Genomic DNA, 20355 nt, shown 5'->3' on the forward strand with positions numbered 1-20355 from the left:
CGGAGGCGACGAGGACCCGCCTGGGAGAGGAGCTGGAGGCCGGAGCCCCCAGCTCACAGCCTCACATCATCTTCATCCTGGCTGACGATCAGGGATTCAGAGACGTAGGGTACCACGGCTCGGAGATCAGGACTCCCACTCTGGACAAGCTAGCTGCTGAAGGGGTTAAACTGGAGAACTATTACGTTCAGCCTATGTGCACGCCATCCAGAAGCCAATTTATCACTGGAAAGTAAGTTTACTACTACTTCATCGTTCACCTCACCAGCTTAAGGGCTGTCCCGGTTGAAAAGAGCACGGGGCAAAGCTGGCTAAGCAAACCTCTGGTTTATCCTGTGGGCAGAGAGGTGCCTTTCTGATTCGCTTAAAAACCTCGAGCGAAACAGACGTTCTGATGTTTGAAATAGCGAAATAGAAACTCGGGCTTTGGGAGCCAATAAGGATTGAGCACCGTGAGCTACCCCTGCAGAGTGCTATAGTACATTTACATTGACTGCCTTGCGAACATACGTGCGAGTTGTCAAGTACTGTTGCTGTTAGTGGGGAGCGATCGGCTTTTATTATTTGGGTGTGATTTCAGAGTGACTTACAGGAGGAGTGCGTGTTCGGGAACTGGAAGCGTTACGTTTTCTCCAGTACGTTCATTGCAGCTGGCGTGTTGGATCACAGGTCTCACTGATGTTTAACTTTGTGTGAGTTCTCTCTGAGGGTTAGATTGAATTTATGAGATGATTCCCCAATACGTCGCATGTGGATGAGTGCGGGGAATCCAGACTCTCTCTCTGGGTCCTCTGAGCTGTGGTATCTGTCGCTCTTGCCACGACGCAGTTGCTGCTTTGCAAACAATTAGAAACTTTTCTTGTTAATCTGCTAAAATAAGCGCTTCTCTAAAATGGTGAAATCAGTGGGTTGATACTGTGTGCTTTGCTGTCTCTGGTAAATTGTGGTTGATTGTTGTCTGTTAAGTAAATAACAATTACTCAATCTAAGGGCTTTCTTAAATATGAACGTTAATAAGGATAAAGGGGGGGTGTGTGCATTTGAACTGTAGGAAGCGTTCCCAAATAAGTCCAAGCGTGGACACATTTACCCTGGAACAAACCCGCCTTGTTTCTGTTTAGCTTAACTCACTTTGACAGGAACAGGGCGCTCTTAAAAGAGCAAAACAAAATGAGAGGAAAAAATTTACTTGGTTTATTTTCTCCTTTCCTTAAGTATAAACAGGAACAAGGCAATGTTAATATTGCTGGTAAAAGAAACACATGTTGAAATAAAGCAAGCACTGGCCTGATGTCTTGCATCTCCATGTGGTAGAGCTGGAGATAATTCCTGGTCTCAGTCTAGTTCCCAGTCTTTCTGGATCAACCCAAAGGGCTGACACGTTATCTAGAACAAGACTTTCCCCATGCAAGCTTTTTGTTTGCCTTTTTTTTTCCTTTTCTTTTCTCTATGTGTGGACTATGTCTTGCAAGTTGTTCTGAGACACCTCCTCACTCATTCACGAGACCGTAGTTGCCCTGTGGCAGCTTCCAAGGGAAATGCGTATCAGGATAATGTGTAATGTGTCTCGGTTGTCTTTAAAGCCGTGCAGCAGTTGGAAGCGAGGATCTGTGCCAGCAGCGTGTAGCCAGCCAGCTCTCGGAGGACGGTGGTTTGGGAACCGGCGCTTTCCAAAGGGAATGTCATGCACAATCATGACTCACGCTGCAGCTGGAGGAACGGGATGACTGGGTTCCAGGGGAACCAGGGTGCTGCTTTGGCTCTTGGAGATTGCAGAGGTTGTCTAAACATGAAGGATACAAGTCAAGTAAGGAGGAACAGTAACTCAGTTTAGCTACTTGAATTCTTCTTTAATAAGGAGGGGTTTGCATGTATATGTGTACTAGTAGTAAAAGGTAGGCATGGTCAGAGGAACCCTGCTCTTTCCATCAGCTCGTCAGGCGGAAATGGTTCTGTAAATGTGCCTGCTTTGGGTTTGGAACCTTTCATAGGAAAAGAAGAAATTTGCTTATTCTTCATTTTTATTTTCTTAGTCTGTCGGTCTAAAACCCTTACAATGTTTTTTTATGTTGTTCTACTTTGGGAAAAAGGGGCAGCGGAGAGAAGGAGCTGCCTTGCATGACTGAGAAGTAAGGGAGGGGGAATGGTCAGGGCTTAATAGGCTTGTCTGGAGTATGAACAAGGCACATTCAGAGGATGCTCTTATCCATTGTGGCTGAGGATAAACGCTAGTGATAACTACTTTTAATGCTTTATTAGTAGAGGCACCTTAATTAAGATGGCAGGACATAATTAAGATGGCAGGACACAGAAGTGTCTAATCCAGGAGAAGTGCTCTTTGTTTCTTGAACTCCAAGGCTAGTTCAAGGCCAAAAGCCTGTAAAGATCACTTGGATGCTCCGTGCTCCCAATACACATACCATGCTTCCCGTGTTCCAAACGTTACCTGACTGATCTAGGAAAAACAGAGGGACTTGTGTAAACCAGACTCATTAGGGAGCACTGACTCACGTTGCCAAGTGGAAGTTAGACTTCAGGCAAAGAGACTTTGAATGAACCGAATTCTTCATAGGACTCCAGACAGACCCTCTAAAGGTTGTGCTAGTAAAGAGACCCTTCTTTCTGTAGCTGTCACATGCTAGTGAATGAGCACGGGGAAGAAGGTTGGAGGTGACAAGTTGAAAGGAAGAGGTAGAATTAACACTTTTTTCCCCTCTTTGTGCTTTATCACAGCATAAGAGCTGGTAAGCCTGCCTTTCTGACCACTTTGGCTTCCCTCTCTTTGCTGTCTCATGTCCTGTGCCCGAGGCTTTGGCCCACTTTCATGCCTTGCTTTCCACCGCTGTTGTCTCTTTCTGCATTCGCTCCATCAAAAGCTGTTGCTTGTAGCCTGACAGTAAGGCTGGCTTCCACAGCTTTTGATTTCAGGCTTTATGTATGAGTGTGGGGAGGGGGTTGCAGCTGAGCTGAATCCTGGGAATGGAGAAGAAAGCATGAGCCAGTGGGCTGGGTGCCACGTGCAATGTGCTCTCCCAGCCAGCTGCACCACGGCCGAGGTGGGGACGTGGCTCTCTGGAAGCTGCTCGGGCCCCTCTCCGCAGCTGCATGACTGCGACCACGGAGGTGACCTGGCCGAGAGACTTCGCTCTGACTTCGACTACTCCTGGAACTGCCGCGGTTCCTGTCTGACCCCTACAGCTACATAAAAAATTGGAAGGTGGTGAGTTTTTGCAGACTTATCCTTGGTGGTGCTTTGTGCTGGTTTGAGCACGATGATGGCCTGCGTGTACTTAAGAGGTCATTGACCTGCTAATAAACTCACTGTAGACATGTTTGGCACTTCTTTTTCATGCCTGTTTTTGTTGTTTTTCCCTTGAAAGTGGGAGGCTTCATCTGACAGAGCACTTAATTGCGTTAGCTGTTGTATCGGTGTGTTTCATAGCCTTGCTGAGTTTTCTTTGCACAAAGAATCTTGTAGACCAGTTTGGTGGTATGGTTTAAGATCTTGATCTCTTTACTAAGAAGATCTGAGATAATTTGTGTGTGTGTGTGAGAGCGGACTGAGATGAGGTAGAGAGTATAAGAGGGACTTGTTACGGTCACATTTAGCACTGCTTGTTTAAATATTTTGTTAAGTTACGTTATTATGAAGAGTCATCTCCTTTTTTAACGAACAGTTATTGAAACATGCCTAGTATGTGAACAGTTTCCCAGAGGTTTTTAAGAGTTTTTGAGAGATTGTGACCAAAAGGAGGAGTATTCCTTTGAGTTGGTGAGTCGAAAAGACTATAAGCTTAGATGAACATCTGTTGGGATAGCTGACCCAATTCTGTAGAGGGTATTATGCAGTGTAGTGGTATTTGCTGGAGCAATGCTTAATTTAGCAAAGGAATTTGAGAAATAAGACTCACTGGTAAGAAAAGAAGAAATCTACATATAATATACCATAATTTTTTTCGGCATTAGGTAGGCAGCAGACAACTACTTCCTCTTCTAGGTTCCCGGTTTCCCCCTGACCATCAGGACCATTATATGCACTGGAATCCCCTAAGCCACGGAAGGTTCCTGACCTATGCAAAAGTAGGGATGTGTGTTTGTAGAAACCAATGTATAACTAGGGTTACAGATCACTAAGGAATCTGAAGTCCCTGTTACAGCGAACGCTTGTGAATCATGGAAGCCCTGCACTAATGTCAAGAATGAGCTTTGCGTGAGGGATGGAATGTGGAGATGGAAGATGTTGAGAAACGTCGAAGGTCTGGGGAAATAAATCCTTTTTATTTTCCCTGGGATAAAATGAAGTAGAATTTGCTCATCCAAAGCAGACAGAAATAGGTTGTTTAATCGGTAAGCATAATCAAAGTGTTATTTTAATGTAACTAATTATGTCTGTTACCTAATTATGGAGAGACTACACATTTATAAATATATATAGCTATTTTTAGCTAGTTAGTATGTATTCTCTTGTAGGCATCCCAATGTAGCAATACATAGTTCACCGTTAAAAATGACAATGTCTTGGAAAACTAGCAGCTACTTGGACAAACAGAAATAGAAGTAAGGAAAGCTGAAGTGCTTTGAATTGGAAGCAGTGCAGCTGACTTGCAAGCAAACAGAATATTTCTGTTCTGGAGGTTCAGACTTCTTGGAAAGTCATCTCTTTCTCTACCTCCTGGGTGCATAATGGTCCAAACTGCAGTTTCAGCAGTTTGGTTGCTCTGAGAAGGATCTGGTACAACGGGGTGTGACTGGGAAGTTATTTTCTGTGCTCTGAGCTGAAACTAAGGGTCTCAGAGACTTGATGGGAATACTGGGAAATGTATGTAACACTCCATTATATATATTCCCTGTTTTGTAGTTAACAAAACGTGAAGGACTGCAGAATATCAGGCTTAAATATCAAGATGTGGCCTGATAATTTATCTGGCAGGCATTTGTTGTGGGTTTCATTCTGATCAGTGTTTCCATTAAGAACTCGGATGATGAAATAAAATGTTCTGATCAAATATGCCACTAAGATAGGAGGCATTGCCAGCATTAAGGGACTGCAGCAACATTGAAAATCATCCTGACAAATATGAGAAATAATTGGGGAAAAAAAGCAGAATGGAAGTCAGCAGTGATAAATAGAAGACTCGATGCTGAAGCAGGAGTAACCTCACAAGCAGAGGATGCTGAGCAACTGCTTAGACGGCATCTCTTTCGCAAAGTGGTGGGAATTGTGGTGAAGCGTGCACTGAATATAAAATCAACAATGTCACGTTGTTACAAGAAAAGGCAAACATATGGGTTAGTGTAAGCAGGGGAGCCTAGTAGATATGGGAAGCAGCTCTTTTGCTCCCCAGCTGGAGCTCTTGTGCCCAAACTTGGGCATCTGCTCTTGAAGAGCGGCGTACATAATTGGGTAGCGTCCAGATAAGGGCGATCAGATATCTCGGAAAGATAACTGCGCAGAAAAGATCAGAAGAAATGGAGTTGTTTAGTCTAAAGAAGACTAAAATGAGAAGGGACCTAGTAAGTCTTGAGTATTTTAAGAGCTGTGCAAAGAGAAAGGGCATAATGAGTTTTCTTTGCCCTGGTGGATGGTACAAGAAATGAGGGGCGCCTTGAGTAGGGAAAAGACTTCAGGTTAGACAATAGGGAAAACTTTCGAGTGCTAAAGATTGTGAAACCCTGGAATAGCTGGCTTGGGGAAACTGCTGAGTTCCTTCACTGGCAGTCATTAAGAACAGACAAGACAAGTATGTCAGGAATGACATAATGTAGTTGAATCTGTCTTGGGGAAAGGGGTTGAACTGGATGGCTTCTCTTCCAACTCGTATTCATCTGTGGCTCATTTGAAGTACATATTAACTACAGAAGGCGTCCTGAAGGAGAACGTTTAAAAAATATTTTTAAACACTAGAAACGTTTCAGCGTTCGCTCTAAGAGAAAGTAGTCTGTGTAAAAGTTGCATTTCAGTTTTCTCCTAGAAATTCCCCGTTTATTTATATGCTCATTTTCTCTGAAAAATTTCAAGATTTTTTCCCCCTAGGCCTTCATACCTCTTGCAGTATGCAATTATTTATTTCTGCTGGCTTCTTTCAGGACAATTTGTGGGACTGCTGCCAAAGATGTTGAGGTATCTTTTTCCATGTTCTTTTTAGATCTTTTACTTAGGATGACATTGTCCATATATATATATATATATGCATATAATACAGAGAAGAAATCAACAGTTAAATGCAAGGGCTTCCTATTGTTTAGTTCTGCCTCTGTGCTCTCCTTTGTTAATTCTGCAGAAAATTAGGTCCAGGTACTGAACTGCTCCCTGGGCTTAAGCTGTGAGAAGTCTGATCATACCACCCTAATTGCTAATGCACTGTCCAGAGGAGCATTTGCAGGGAAGAGTTGGAAAGGAAACTACATACATACAATAATTTTTAAAGAAAACATAATGCTGAGGAAGTAACAAAATGTAGTACAGGTTGTAATAACTTTCGCTTGCATCAATTTCTGATAACACTTAAGAATATTGTTTGGTAGTTTAAGTCTGCTGCTTATAAGACAAACGTAGCATTATCTGACATATGACTAACTAGATAGTATAAATGGGTTCTAACTAGATAGTCTAAATGGATTAACTTTTTTTTTTTCACTGTGCATTGCCAGATTTATAAGCTAAAGGTGTACAGGCAAGTAAAAATCAGAATAAGATATGATAAATGAAAAGCACAAGCATCGATTTTGTACTGCCACACGTCAAGAAAGATGAGTGGATGAAAACTAAGTGATTATATTTATGGATCTTGTGGTTATGTTCTGATTTATTTTTCTTTTTGACAAACTAATGCAATAATAAATTCAAATTTTGGGGAGTATTTTTTCCTTGTGCTAAGCGGCATGAATTGATTTTTATATGCAAAGTTTATAATTTGTTGTGGAATCTGGTAATTTAATATGTAAATGTTTAGGAATGGATACTGCTGGATATACATGAACAATTGCTTCTTCAGTGTGTGACACTTGATGCTGCTCTAAGTTCTACTCCAGTCTAGCAGTTTCTTGCTGTGTGAGGAGCTAGCACTTTAATTCTTAGCTGTAAATCTTGGAGATTTCCTTTTTCCCCTATTTTTTTTTTCGTGTTTTGTATTGATTCATAGTCAGATTTTTGATCCTGAGATGAGTTTGCTTAGTTTTAGAATATATGCTTAAAAATAAATGAGGTAAGGTCACTAGCCTTAATTCATTAACTTTCTATAAACAGTACAAGCTAAATGAAGATGGTGCCTGTGTGAGTGATCCTGTGTAGGATGTGTTTGCTTTATATCAGTAGTCTTTTTATAACAGCTGCCCAATTTATTAGTTTTCTTACTTAAAAGCCACTAGGTCTGGCCTGTGACCTCAGCTTGTCTCTGTAAATGTGAATTGGTAGGCTGAGAGTTCAGAAAGAAATCAGGATAACACTAATGGGTAACAAATTGAAAGTATTAATATAAAAGGTATGTTAACCATTAAGGTTTGACTAAAATAGCTTTTGACTTTTTGTGGTCTGTGACGAAACTGAAAAATTTTAAATAGGGACCTTTATTTTACCTGCTGGCTCATCATAACAAAGAAGTTAAATATGTTTCATGATTCTAGTTCAACCGCAGTTGCAATAAGTTAATTAACTGTGTCACCTATCCCCTGCTTATTAATTCAGGCTGTTATCACCATACTTGGAAGCTCTAGGATGGGGGAAGAAGGTTGCTAGAGTTAGAAAACAAGTCTAGGATAATGAAATACTTTTTAAAATGCTTCAAATACAAAATTATCTTCCAAATGTGTACATGAAGAGGCGATATTAGAGAATAAGCATCAAAGCAGACGTTACTAACGTAGCAAGTACGCCTTCATTTTAAACCTAGGAGTGGAAAATTGACCAACAGGAAGCCAACCTGGACTTCATTTTTCTGACACTTCAGTGACTGATTAATAAAGACGTTGGTGCCGTGACAGCTTTCTCACGGTCGTAGCATGTAGTATTTGGTGGTTGTGATTTCAGTACCTCTGTTTGTCAGAAAATTAGCTGTTTTCTAGATAAATCTCATTTCTCCATTTTCACGTTCAGCCCATCTTTCTCTTCATTTCTACATTTTTAAGAGTTTCTTCCCTGATAAAGAATATTGTACTATTATGAGATAATATAATGTAATTTTTCTTAACATTTAAAGAAAGTAAGTGAGTACCAAGGCACTGCTGTAGAGGCAATCTGTGTGTTAATAAGCCCTCATAAAAAATAAAATAGTTATCTTCTGTTTTGAAGAAGGAGAAGATCACAAATTGAAAGAAACATTACAATTTGAGGAAGATGTGAAGCTGGAGGGAGTGAAGAAAATTAGTCTTGGCATAGGGGGAAGCAATGTAGTATCTTTAGACTAAACATACTCTAATAGATCTACTGTTGCCTCACAAATTGCACCTCTCTGAATTTAATAAACTTCATCAAAGCAATACTTACCATCACATTTTATACACTTAGGTTTTGTTGTCATGTTATTGTAGTTCATAAAATCATAGAAAGCCAGGTTGGAGGGAACCTCTGGAGATTGTCTAATTAGGCCTCTTGCCAACTTATATTACACGGTAGAGACACACTGACTTTATGAACTCTCTTTTATTGTTTGTTTCTTCCTGAAAGTCAGAAAATATTGCAAAATGTCCAAGAAATTGGAATGTAGACTTGGGAAATCCCTAGCTTTACCAGACTGTCACTTTGAGTGAACTTCAGAAAACTGTTTCGTGAACTTTTTCATATTTCCTTCGTCTCTTGAAAATAGGTTGCTGGGTTTTTTTGTTCTGTTTTTAGGGCCAACTGATAGAATTAATGAATCTGTTAATGAGCACAGGATAATAGCAGCTCATTCCTTGACTGTTGCATGGTCCTATTTTTGAAAGATTTCTAAGAAAGCTATTCTAGTACGTTTGCTGATTTCATTTAAAGCAGAGGTTTTTTGACTTTCAGCTGCCATCATTTCAAATTCGTTCTGATCTGCAGTTTGCTTTCAGAATTTACTGTCCTGCAGCATGCTTTCCTCCAGTTTTCTCACCGCCTGATACACTCAGCGAGGCTTGGAGAGGTGGATTTCTTGCTGGGCAAAAGGCAAGGCTGTGGAGGATCTCCTCCCTGTCTTCACCCACCTCCGGGGAGGAAGGCAGAAGGGAGAAGCAGGTTCTTTCAGAGGTGCCCAGGGAAAGGATGAAATGCAGCGATCACATCAAGGCGACATCAGGCTGCTCAGAGAGCTCGTGCCATTTCCATTCTTGGGGAGATTTCAAGTCATCAGGAGAGTGCCCTGAGCCACTTGGTTTGCCTTGGAATTAGCCCTGCTTTTGGAGAGGGCTGGACCAAAGGATCTCTGCAGGTCGCTTCCAACTTAAATTATTTTATGGTTCTTATTTGTCACACTAAAATTCCTGGTGGAGGGGAGGAAGGAGCAACCTAATTCTGTGGTGTTACTCCCTCTGCAGAAGTACTCTAGGCAAAAAATCAAGTAATTGGAGTGTTTGCTTGCTTGGTTTATGGCCCTCTTAACCTGTCTGAATACTCTCTCCTGAATCATCATTATTACTGCCCTCATAAAATCTTGTTTCTTTAAGAACACAAAATACTGGTAAGACTATAACAACGCTAAATTTCATGTTGTATCTCAAGTTCTAAACAGTCACCTGTAGATTTAACAGGTCTAAGAGGGAAGTGTGTACATTCCTAAAGATGGAGATGCTTTCATGTGGCAGGTATATATTTCACTGAAGCGGTTACACAGTTTATGAGATTTATTTCTGACTTCTTTCTTTTTAACTTTGTTGTTGCAGCTATTACACTATGAAGTTAATTTTAGTAGGAGGTTCAGAATTTGATCCTGTACACAGCACGTGAGGAAGATAATGTCTCCTAGGTTCTTAATTTTTTAACTGTACGACTTTGGCCTTGTTACATTGCAAAACCCTTAAGGCTTCATTTAAAATTTAAAAGAATGAGCCTCTGTGATAAACTGAGGATTATTTGGCTATCTTGGTAATACCAGGTACATATGCTGCAAGGGATGCAGTCTTAGGTAATGATTAAGAACTAAGGTAACGCTGTTTGTGCCAAACAGTTGCAACCCTGTTGAATCTTTACTCTGTCACAGATTTCGTTTTATAACCTTTGGCAGCAATGTGCTTCCCACGGTGAACTGCATGTAGCATTACTCAGAGCTTTAAGGTTCTCTGCTGATTTCAGTGATTTCTATGATTTTGCCACCTGAGACAATGATGTGGGTTATTCATTGGCTTTACCAGCATCTGTTTCCGTGTTCCTTGTATCAGTTTAAAATTCTGGGGCTGCCTTATCTGGTTGCGATGAGGCTTTGCAGAATGAATCTTGCCAGGGCTGAGTTGGCTGCCGAGTGGAGCCCAGCAGCAGCAGCAGCTTTTTATCCTCCTTTGTGGAGGAGTCAAATATTTTCACAGACGTTTTCAGTAGAAATGCTTTTGCTCACTTTGAGCTCAGAGCTTTCAATATAGTACGTTATATTTCTGCCATGCAAAACATTAGGGGTTTTCCACTGGGAAAATGTAGCTCAAGTAGCATGTTAATGGCTTCTGTACTAACCTCAAGGCTCTTATCTGTCGCTACTAGAAGCCGAGTGGCTTTCTTCGGCATCTTTTTGGTACTCTGCCTGCTGCTACTAGACCCTACCTTGAAGCACACTGGAGTTTAACAGTCTGAATTTGAGCTGTTAACTCCTATGCTGCATGTGTTAACCAGGCATGATCTTAACCAGTAAGCTGATTTAATGGTTTTGTTTGTATGGATGTAGTTTTTCTGCGCAAGTCCTTACGGTGCTTTTCAATCTGAAAAGCTCTCAAGGTGACACTTTATTATTCAAGAGGTTTTCTCTATGTAACTGAGTCATACCTGCTCACTTCAGTAAGAAAAACATATATTTTGCTGCCGTTAACCAGGGTGAGTCAGCCTAGGTAAGGCAAAATTAAGTTTGTGGGCTATTTTGTTTTGTTTTTCTTAATAAACAAGTCACAGTCTGACACATCTTAAAAACAAATAATCAGAGTAACTCGTTTCGGTGTGAAATGATTTCACGTCATAGTCGGCTTGGGGGGCAGCTTGGGAAGCATTTGTGCTCCTTAGAAAATTAGTGATCTTCGGCATAAATGTATTTAGGAAGGAAAAAAAATGCAAGCAGTCAGTCAGATGCCAAACCAGGCCTTCTCCACAAGAAAGAATCACGTCACCCTGTTCCTTAGTTCTCTCTCCAATTCTTCAAGTATTTTTTGACTCAATGTATCTTTCAGACACAGCTAGAATTTAATTCATGGTAATGGGTTGCTGGTGTGTATACATGCAGCTTTGGCCTCTGTCAGGTAAGAATATACTTGCCTTATTAGAGTATTTTAAGACTGGATTAATTATAGTTGATCACAGTAGTAAATATACTTTAGGGAGTATCATAGATGATACTCCTTGCACAGTTCTGAAAATATTTTAAAGCAATTAAAAAACTGGCTGTCAAAGGAGATTTTCTGTCAGCGTAGTATTTTAAAACTGGCAGAGAAAAAGTAAGAGGGGGGAAGAAGGAACTTCATAAAGGTTGCGCTACTTCTAAGAATGTTTGGAAAAGAAAACAAACCTAAGGCACCTGGAAACATTTCAGAGGTTTCTAGTTAGGTATGACATGATATGGTACGTGATGGGATATGATATATAGGCCAGATGATTCACCTTTTAAATCCACCCTCCTTTACTCAAGCCAGACCATGCTTCGCTGATTTACAACAAGTCCTGGGATTTAGTTCTCTGCTACTGCCAGCTTGTCTTAGCAGCACAGGGAAATCTTTTACACTTGGGTTTGCAATCTGAGAGCAGAACAAGGTGTTTTCGGTCAAGCAGATGTTCTTTGTACATCTGCAGCATCCTGGGCTCAGCCCTGTGTTGTGAGGCTTGGCTTGGCTGGACCCGCTCCTGCAGACGCTGCCAGAGTCCCGGTAGTGGGGAGGAACTTGCTGCCTTTGGGCTGAAGGAACAAATGAAACCCTGCCCTGCTTGCGCTGGGGTTTCTTGGCTGTTCTCAGTGGACCCAGTTGCTTTGCTGTGCAGAGGATGGGCTGTGTTTAAGGAGAATCACAGCTGGACCGACTGGCGTGGGCACAGCTAGTGCTCTCCGCGGGGTTTTCTTTACGGCTCCTGGACTGCAGCTGGCTTGCTTCTGGCCAGTTAGGAATGGAGGGAACAAACTGGTGTTTGCTGCTTTGTATCCATACAGATACCTCTAGAAAACAGAGATTTAAGAAATCTAAAGAAATGACCCACTTTAGGAAATCCTAACAGATACGTTACACAAAATATGGTGAGAGGAACTTGTTTCTAAAACCCTGCAACAAAGATTTCCATGCTTTTCCCAGGCAGCCTTAGCTATAATTTCAGTTATACAGCTTTTAAATTGTCTACCTTCAATCTTTTCTGCTGCAGTTTAAGCAAATGATTTCTTGGCAATTCCAAAGTGAAGAACTTGCTTTGCTACAAAAAGGCGATAAATCTCCTATATGTGTGAAGTCTATTATCATGTCTCTGCTCTTTGCTTCCCCAGCCTGAGTAAAATCAGTTATTTTCATCTTTCTACGGAGATCTTGGTTTATGTACCTCTGATGGCTTTCCATGTTCTTCTCTGGACTTGTGTATTCGGGCCTATTTGCCATGAAAAGGGATGCCCAGAACAGGACACAATGTTTCAGTTGAAGTTTGACCGGTACTGCCTCAATACTTGTTTTAAATCCCAAAGTTTGTAAAATATCTTCACTGTTGGACAGCACTACCTCAGCTCATTTACTGGCATGACTTTACCTCGGTGGATAATCTGGCCAAAGGTGTTAAATGAAGATAGGAACAGGTTGATTGTTAGGTCTCCATTTATTTCTGTATTTCGCTGAAGAGATGAGGTGAACAATTACCCAAATGAGTGGACAGAACCTTTGCTGGAGCCACATTGTTGTGCTGAAGCTGGCGGGACGAGGGTGGGAAACCAGGCTGTCCTCCTCTGAATCTCCATTGCGAACTTCGGTCAGTGAACAAGAAAGGATTTGTCTTTTACAAGTTTTAATTCCTCCATAGGCGAGGCTGAGCCTTGTGACTCATAGACCTTGAAGATAAAGTTGCTTGAGTATATTTCTTCACAAAAATCTCTGTCTGTACTGCAGGTCAGGGTGATCATAAATCATATGCAGAGCCAGAAGGCTAATCTGCAGGTACAGCTTCTGTCTTCAACAATACAGGTACACCAGTACTCTTTAATATTCTCATTACTTTGCTTCTCTGCTGAGGAAAGACCAATTTAGTGAATTAATGGACGTTGACATATAAAGGCATCTTCTTAAAAGACTGTTTGACTCTTTCAGGTCTTTTAAAGTAGTCATATGGTATTTAACAGCAAGGACAGTTTCTACAAAATTGCTGTTGAGGCCTCATTAGGTTTTAAAGATTAGAGATGACCGATCAGGCATGCTCCAGATGTTTACTAAAGCTAATACTTGTTTTTATTAGAAATATGACCTTTATTTTCTTTTGAATCATGTCTGGCAAAACGGAATTGTCACTTACGATCAGCAAATTGGGTCTTGGTTTCAGGAATAAACCATGCATGTTCTGGAGTGAAGTTTCTTCTCTTCCTCTCTGAAGAACACGGATTATGATGAAGGTAGGAAAAATAATCACTTACTAGAAGGAAACCATCAAAAAAATTCAAGTTGTGAGTTTCTTAATTTAAACTGACATTACTGGAGAGGGCGAGATCTGTCACTCAGCCAGGGATGTCTGCTTCTTGTATATCAGTGGCTTTTGTTATCTCTTTTCTTTAACGTTAATAAAACATCCTTGTACATTGGCCAGATTCTCTGTGCAGTACTGTGGTTTAGTAAAATTCAGTGTTGCTTATCATTTTCAGAAGGGAGTGCTGGAGATTTTACATCTCCACTATTCAAAATAGTAAGCGCTGAAGAAATACTCAGCCTTTTAAAAAACGTTTCCTAAAAGAAAAACTGCCATGCTCAGAACTACATTACTCTTAAAAAGAAACACTGTCATTTCTCTGCAGTGATGATAGAAGAGTCTGTAGAATAGATGTCTGTTGGCCTTCTTAACATATTGCCTGACCTAATTTTTGTAAAGTGCAACTACTGTGTTAGGAATCTTCACCCAAATGAAAATTACGGCACAAGAGTTCTGGTTTTAAAATGATTTATGTCAGATGATCGTGTACACAATTGGAAGTAGGTTTTAAAAGAACTGCCTTGTGTCCAGTTTAAACGGGAAAAGAATGGAATACTGAATGCCAAAGAAAGTTTTAGTATCTAGAAAAAAATTAACAAGGGAGACATAAAAGTTTTCCCTTTCTCTACCACCGTTCCTCTATAGAAAATAAATTTGCTGTCTCACTTGAACTTTCAGTCTTCTGGCAATAAATGTACATGGCTGTAGTCGCTGGCTTTTTTTTTAAAAAAAAAAAGTGTACAAAACCACCACCCTTGTGTAGCCTAATTCCCTTGGCTTGCAAGTGGGAAACTTTGAATTTAGCAAATGGAACGAGTGCGGTCTGAATCTGCTCTGTTTGGTAGCAGTTGATAAGTTGTGTCAAAACAGTCCTGCGTTCTTGGAATGAAATTCTGCACATTTTTGACGGTAATACTTTCAAATGTTACCACGCTGCAAAAGTGTCTGAAACAGTTGGTGCTGGTACAACACTGGCCAGGCTGGAATGGAAATAAAATATTTCCCCTCCGCCGTCTGCTCTAGGCTTATCAGCTGCTAATGCCGTACAGAAGAAACTGTGTCTGTCTATAATTTGCTGACCCAAACCAAAAATATTTTCCTGCATTAACAGTTTTCTTTTCAAAGAAATCTTCCAGCAGTTTGGGCTTTAACAACTGTGCTTTAATCGCAGTCAATTTGCCTCGCCCCAAAACCTCCAATGCATCAAAATCTGCTGCCCTTCACAATTAATAACATCAGTTGCATTGACGTGAATGGAAATACTCCAGATTTACAGTGGTCCAGCGCAGACTAGTTAGTGACTTCAGATTGGAAAGTATTCAAATTTTGAAGCTAAATGAACTAGACACGGAGCATAAATTTAACTTCACATCCTTTAAAAGTATACTAAAATATTTTATGCAAACAGTCCATGCACCACAGACTTCATATAATACTTTTCAATAATTTCTTTTGAGGAACCTTAGCAAAAGGAAGAGCTTACTTGGAAATGAAATTTAGAAGGGTTTACTGTCAATAAGATCAGGTAAACAAAGACTTATTTTAGTGGTTCTTGCGGTTCAGAAATGTAATTTTAAAAATTTATTTTATGGGGTTTTTAATTCCATTCTTTTTGCTGAAGACAACCAGTGACTGCACGTCATCTCCCACCTCTGTGCCGGGTGTTTGGGTCATGCTGAGTCACCGCATGTAACTCCTGTGGGAAAGTGTGCTTCATGTTTTCCTCTGGGTGCCTGTTCTGTCGAGCAAGTGATGCTCAGTCAGCATCAGAGACTAAGAATGCAACGAGCTTAGCCCGTTCCGCCGCCTCTTGTGGCAGTGTCCTCTCAAGCCTGCAGAAGCAAAAGGGGAAAAAGGTGATACACAACCATACAGGAGCCATTTATGTTTTCTATGCTCATTGCGACTCTTGACAGCCTTAAAAAAGCTGGTCAAGAGCCAGAGGTGCAGTGCGGTGCTGATCATGTGAAGTACGTGGTAAAAACACAGGAAAGAGAGCATCAAATGACCATAGCCACAGCTTAAAGTTCATCCCTCTCCAGAGAAGTCCAGGTTAGATGATATACTAATTTTCTTAATTGGTATTGACTGCACTTTTCCTACTGCTTTGTGTACGTTTGGAAGCGTCATTTCTCCATTAGTGGGTTTATACGTTGCTGTACCTTTGTTTTGTTAGCTAGTTGAGACTAAACCCGAAAAGCCAGGGAAGCTGTTATTTACAAGATTTTTATACACACACACCGTTTTGCCATGGTTAGTGAAGATCTTATTAAAGTAGAAATAATTTGTGAAACAAAACGTCTTTCCCTTCAAGCTATAATTTGATATACTGTTTAGAAATAACAATGCAGCTTTTCTTAAACTAATTGTTTAGTTAAACCAACCTAAATAAACCCTGACAGTCCATTCCACTAAGTGACAGGCACTTCAAGACAGGTAGCAAGCAAAGCCCTGAGAAACACACAAGCACAAAATCACGCAAAACACTGAACGCACCTTAACTCTGTGTCCTCTCCTGTTTTCTGTCCCCTCTTGGGACTGAGGATCCTGGTGAAAAAATGGAGAGTTTGGGGTTTATGTGGTTCAATGGCAGATTGGCATGCCAGAAAACATGCCAAGGAGAGAACAGATTGCTTCCCTTCACCGATAGAGATGATTTAACCTATTTATGGCATTCAGTCTTCAGTCTTGAAGAAAGAAATCTTCACAGGCTGCGTGTGTTTGCTGATACCACTTGCTTCTCAGTTTGCACCTCATCCATTCATTATTTAAGGAAGCAGAAAAAGAACGAAACCATGTCTGAATCTGTGTAGGTGGATGATAACGCCAAGAGCCAGCGAAGCAACCTGCAGTTGAGCCAAGAGCAAAACTTTTCCTAGGAAGGAGGACGTGCTGCCGTCCTTGTGCTGCCTGTGCAGGGTGAAAGAGCCCCAGTAGGCTGGTTGGGCAGGCAGGTAGACAGCGGAAGGGAAGAAATAGTCAAGATGGGCCTGGCTTCTCCCTCTTTCTGTCCTTCTTCATGGCAAGCTACCCTCCCAGCCTGGACTTGCGCTTGGAATTTTTGAAAGCCCTTTAGAGAGGGATAACGGATGGGAAATGTGGTGTCTGTTACTGTCATCATAAACATTTGAAGTCACTGAACCATGGAAGCTGCAGCTACTTTGGCCTTAAAGCGCTGGCCTTCCACAGTTGCTTCTGTCAAAAGATTTCCCACAGCTTTAGAGATATTAATGACGTTGGCTTCGTAATGGTCTGTGAGAGGAGCGTAACTGAATTAGTATTCTAGGCAAAGTTAGGGGCAAATTCGCTTTTCCTGAACCTCCTATTTTGCTTCTTGAGGCTGGAAAACTGCAATGTGCAGGCATAGTGTTGAAATTCTTTTTAGTTTCTTTTCTAGGGATTAAACTATCTGCAGGTAATAAAAGGTCATCAGATGCTTTTCAAACAAGCAGCTGAGAACATGGCCATAACGGGGAAGAATTTTAAAGTCGGGGTTAGGAGAAGTGGAATTTTGTAAGCACATTCCTGAGGGAGTGAGTGGGAGAAATCATTCTTTCTGGTAAGACCCAGAAGTGGTGTTTATGCATTTTAGGGTTTTATTAAAAGGCATAGTATGCTTCTTGTGATTCCACTTGTTCAACAAGCTAACTTAAATCCAACTTTTCCATCTGTAGGCTAATCAAGAGCTCCATACCGGTCACGCGCTTGACATTTTTAACACTGTGAGATTGTTGTTTTGTTTCGTTTTTCCTGTTTCAATAACAGACTTCAGAAACTGCAGATTCGAGAGAATGGGAATCTTTTTTTCCAGTCCCAAGAGGAGATAGCAAAAGAGAAAAATACTTTCTCAGCTAGAAAAGCAAAAGAAGTACAGGTGGATGAGCGAAGTACGGTGCTTTTTATTTTGTTGGCTCCAGGATTCTCTTTCTTACCACCAGAACATCTGCAACTGTATTTTACGGTGTCTGAACTGTAACTTTCTTGACTGAACTCCTCTTTTGCCATTTCTGTTTATGTTCTTCTGTTGTAGTAGAGCTAGAAGTACTTTCCTAATTTCTTCTGAGATTTAGAAAGTGCACTGTCTTGTACTGATGGATGAGACCAAGAGAAAAACAACTTTCAGGTGCAGATGGGCTGTTCTTTCTGTTTTTGCAAAAGACTTAACCAACTCTTAACTTACCATACCAAACGACCTGTTTTTGAGACTGTGATCAGCATCAGGAACCTGAATGCAGAACCTTGACCTTGTCTGCCCAGTATCCTTTGTAAGTCCTGTAATGGTCAGAAAAATGAGTCCCTCTCTCAGCACTGGAGCTGCTGCACTGTTCTCTGCCTTGGAGACTGAGTCTGCAGTGGAAGAAGGTAGCAATGTGCATATCCATCCTGACTGTCAACCCAGAGGCTATTTGAAATGTGGGAACGCTGTAGAACATGCACCAAGTTCCTGACGGCTTGTAGAGAGCTAGGTAGGTGAACTCGGACAAAGCAGTGACTCTCATGCAGAAGAAAACCTTATAAACCAGAGGAGAAGACAAAATCAGGACTTCTTGTTAGGCGAATCTGTGAAGCTTGCAGTAGTTTGGTCCCAGGGACTCCAGTAAGGAACTTTAGTGATCCAGTGAGGCCTTTATTCCAGCAAATAAAATCCTTAAGTGTAGCTGCCGCCAAGAATATTTCTGTGCTCAGAAGGAATACTGATGAGAGATCTTTCCGGAGCAAATGAAATAAAAAGGAGGTTTGTTCATAAGTAAGTGCTCTAAATCATAGTGACGCTGACGTCTTGATTTTGAGTTCAACTGAGAAACAGTCGGAACAGCTATTTCAGATCTTGTAGTGGGACTGCAGGTAATCTCCAAAGGAAAGCAGGTATTTCCTTGTCAAACCAATCATACTAGATTGCATTCTAGAATTGCAATTGACTGTAATTTCAAGCACGGTTTTTTTTCCTTTGTCCCACAGGAATGAGAATAAAGACAGAAGAAATGGAGAGGGAAAAAAAAAAGACAATTTTTCCGAAACTACAAAAGTTCGGAGGATTCTAGAAAGTGCAGTTAATGCGGAGCTGTTTAGCTATGGGCTGCATAAGATGCCTTCTATTAGGTATTTATTTTTCCATGATATTGAGAAACCTAGTGTGTATCACAAAGCACTGAATATTAATCTAGAATAGCATCAGATCAGCCTGCGTATCACTGTCATCTGTAATTCCATACACAATAAGACACACCAGCATATACAGCTGTGGTTTTATTTTTCGAGTGGAAGTCAGGATTTCCATTAATCCACACTGAAAGAAAGATTTCCTCCCTGTATTCCTTTTTTAATTGTGTCTTTGGGAGTGGCTAACTTAAAGTATGTAAAGAATGAATTAAAAGCAGTTAGACCTGTATTGCTTTTAACAAATCAGAACGCAATTGTCTCCACACAACCCTGATACTACTAACATGTGAAAATTTATTGTCCTTTGATTTGACTTGTAGCTCTGGCAACAGATAGAATTAACCGTTGTGGGGTTTCTGTTGGGTTTTTTTTTGACAGACAAGGCTGATAAATTTCTCATAGCATGTGGGATACAATTTCAAAGAGACAAATGAGACTCAGTCAATGGGTCAGAGAAACATGGTTCAAAGACCCATAGTTCATAAAATATTTATGTGGTGTTATGAAAATAAAGGGGAAAGGGAGCTTATGTAACATAGCAAAGAACTGAAGAGCCAGCATAAAAGTTACTTTCACATCCCACAGCTGAACTTCACTTACGTATTTCAAGAGAAAGTGTGTCCAGCCATAGCTTTTCTGCAACTGTCCCAGGATGTGAGCCGTTTCCAAATAAAATAATGCAGCCCTTTGCTTTTCTATTGTTCCTAGGCTGATGCATCATTTCCAAGCTATGTTCATTGTGACCAAGCACAGAAAACTAGTTCGCCACAAGACTTTTTTTTTTTCTGCGTAATAACGCGGTCTGCAAATGAAAAAAGGGATAGGAAAGCAACATTAGAAAATTTACCTGTCAGTTTAAACATGAACTGCGACCTTCCAGGCCACCAGCTCTCCAAAGCAGAAAAATTCTTAGCTTCTGGGAAATAAAAGCCTGAGAAGTAATCCTGTTGTCAGTTAGCTAGCTCATGGTGTCCTTTAGCCTGTTATTAAGTATTGTCTTTTCAGATTAGGTTGTAGATAAGTAGCTGTCTGTTTTTAAAATAATGCACTGCTGTAACAATACCTGCTACTGGTTTCATGTCTTTGGGTGTTAATAACAAGCCCTAATGAAATCACTAAGCTCTACTCTGATTCTAATGTGATTTCTGTGGGTTTTTCATCTTTCCTTTCTTTCTTTCATCTCCTTTCTTCCTAATATGGTGCAGCAGTCGCTGTTCTTACCAGGAGTGATTGATGCAGTTTCCCCAAGTGGCCCTGGTGTTTAAATAGATGATATCAGAAAGATAGAAGGAACTTCATTTTCCCAGGTCAGAGCCAAAATGCATGTGTAGCCCAGACTCTTAGCTTGCCAAGGAGTGCGACGTAAGGCGTTACAGATCTTTTGCTGCTATCCCAGTTGGTTCCTTCTG

The 20355-nt window shown here is 40.8% G+C and overlaps 1 protein-coding gene across 1 annotated transcript in view; it reads left to right on the top strand.

The window, feature by feature from the left end:
- Window positions 1–11: 11 nt before the first annotated feature.
- ARSJ (arylsulfatase family, member J) overlaps window positions 12–20355 on the top strand; it is a gene marked incomplete at its 5' end in the record, with an annotated part of 34758 nt that continues 14414 nt past the window's right edge. The window contains 1 exon segment of the mRNA XM_009873094.1: window positions 12–232. Coding sequence (XP_009871396.1) covers window positions 12–232 — 221 coding nt within the window.

The sequence above is a fragment of the Apaloderma vittatum genome, unplaced genomic scaffold (genome assembly GCF_000703405.1).
Source record: "Apaloderma vittatum isolate BGI_N311 unplaced genomic scaffold, ASM70340v1 scaffold3940, whole genome shotgun sequence".
NCBI classification, from domain to species: domain Eukaryota; kingdom Metazoa; phylum Chordata; class Aves; order Trogoniformes; family Trogonidae; genus Apaloderma; species Apaloderma vittatum.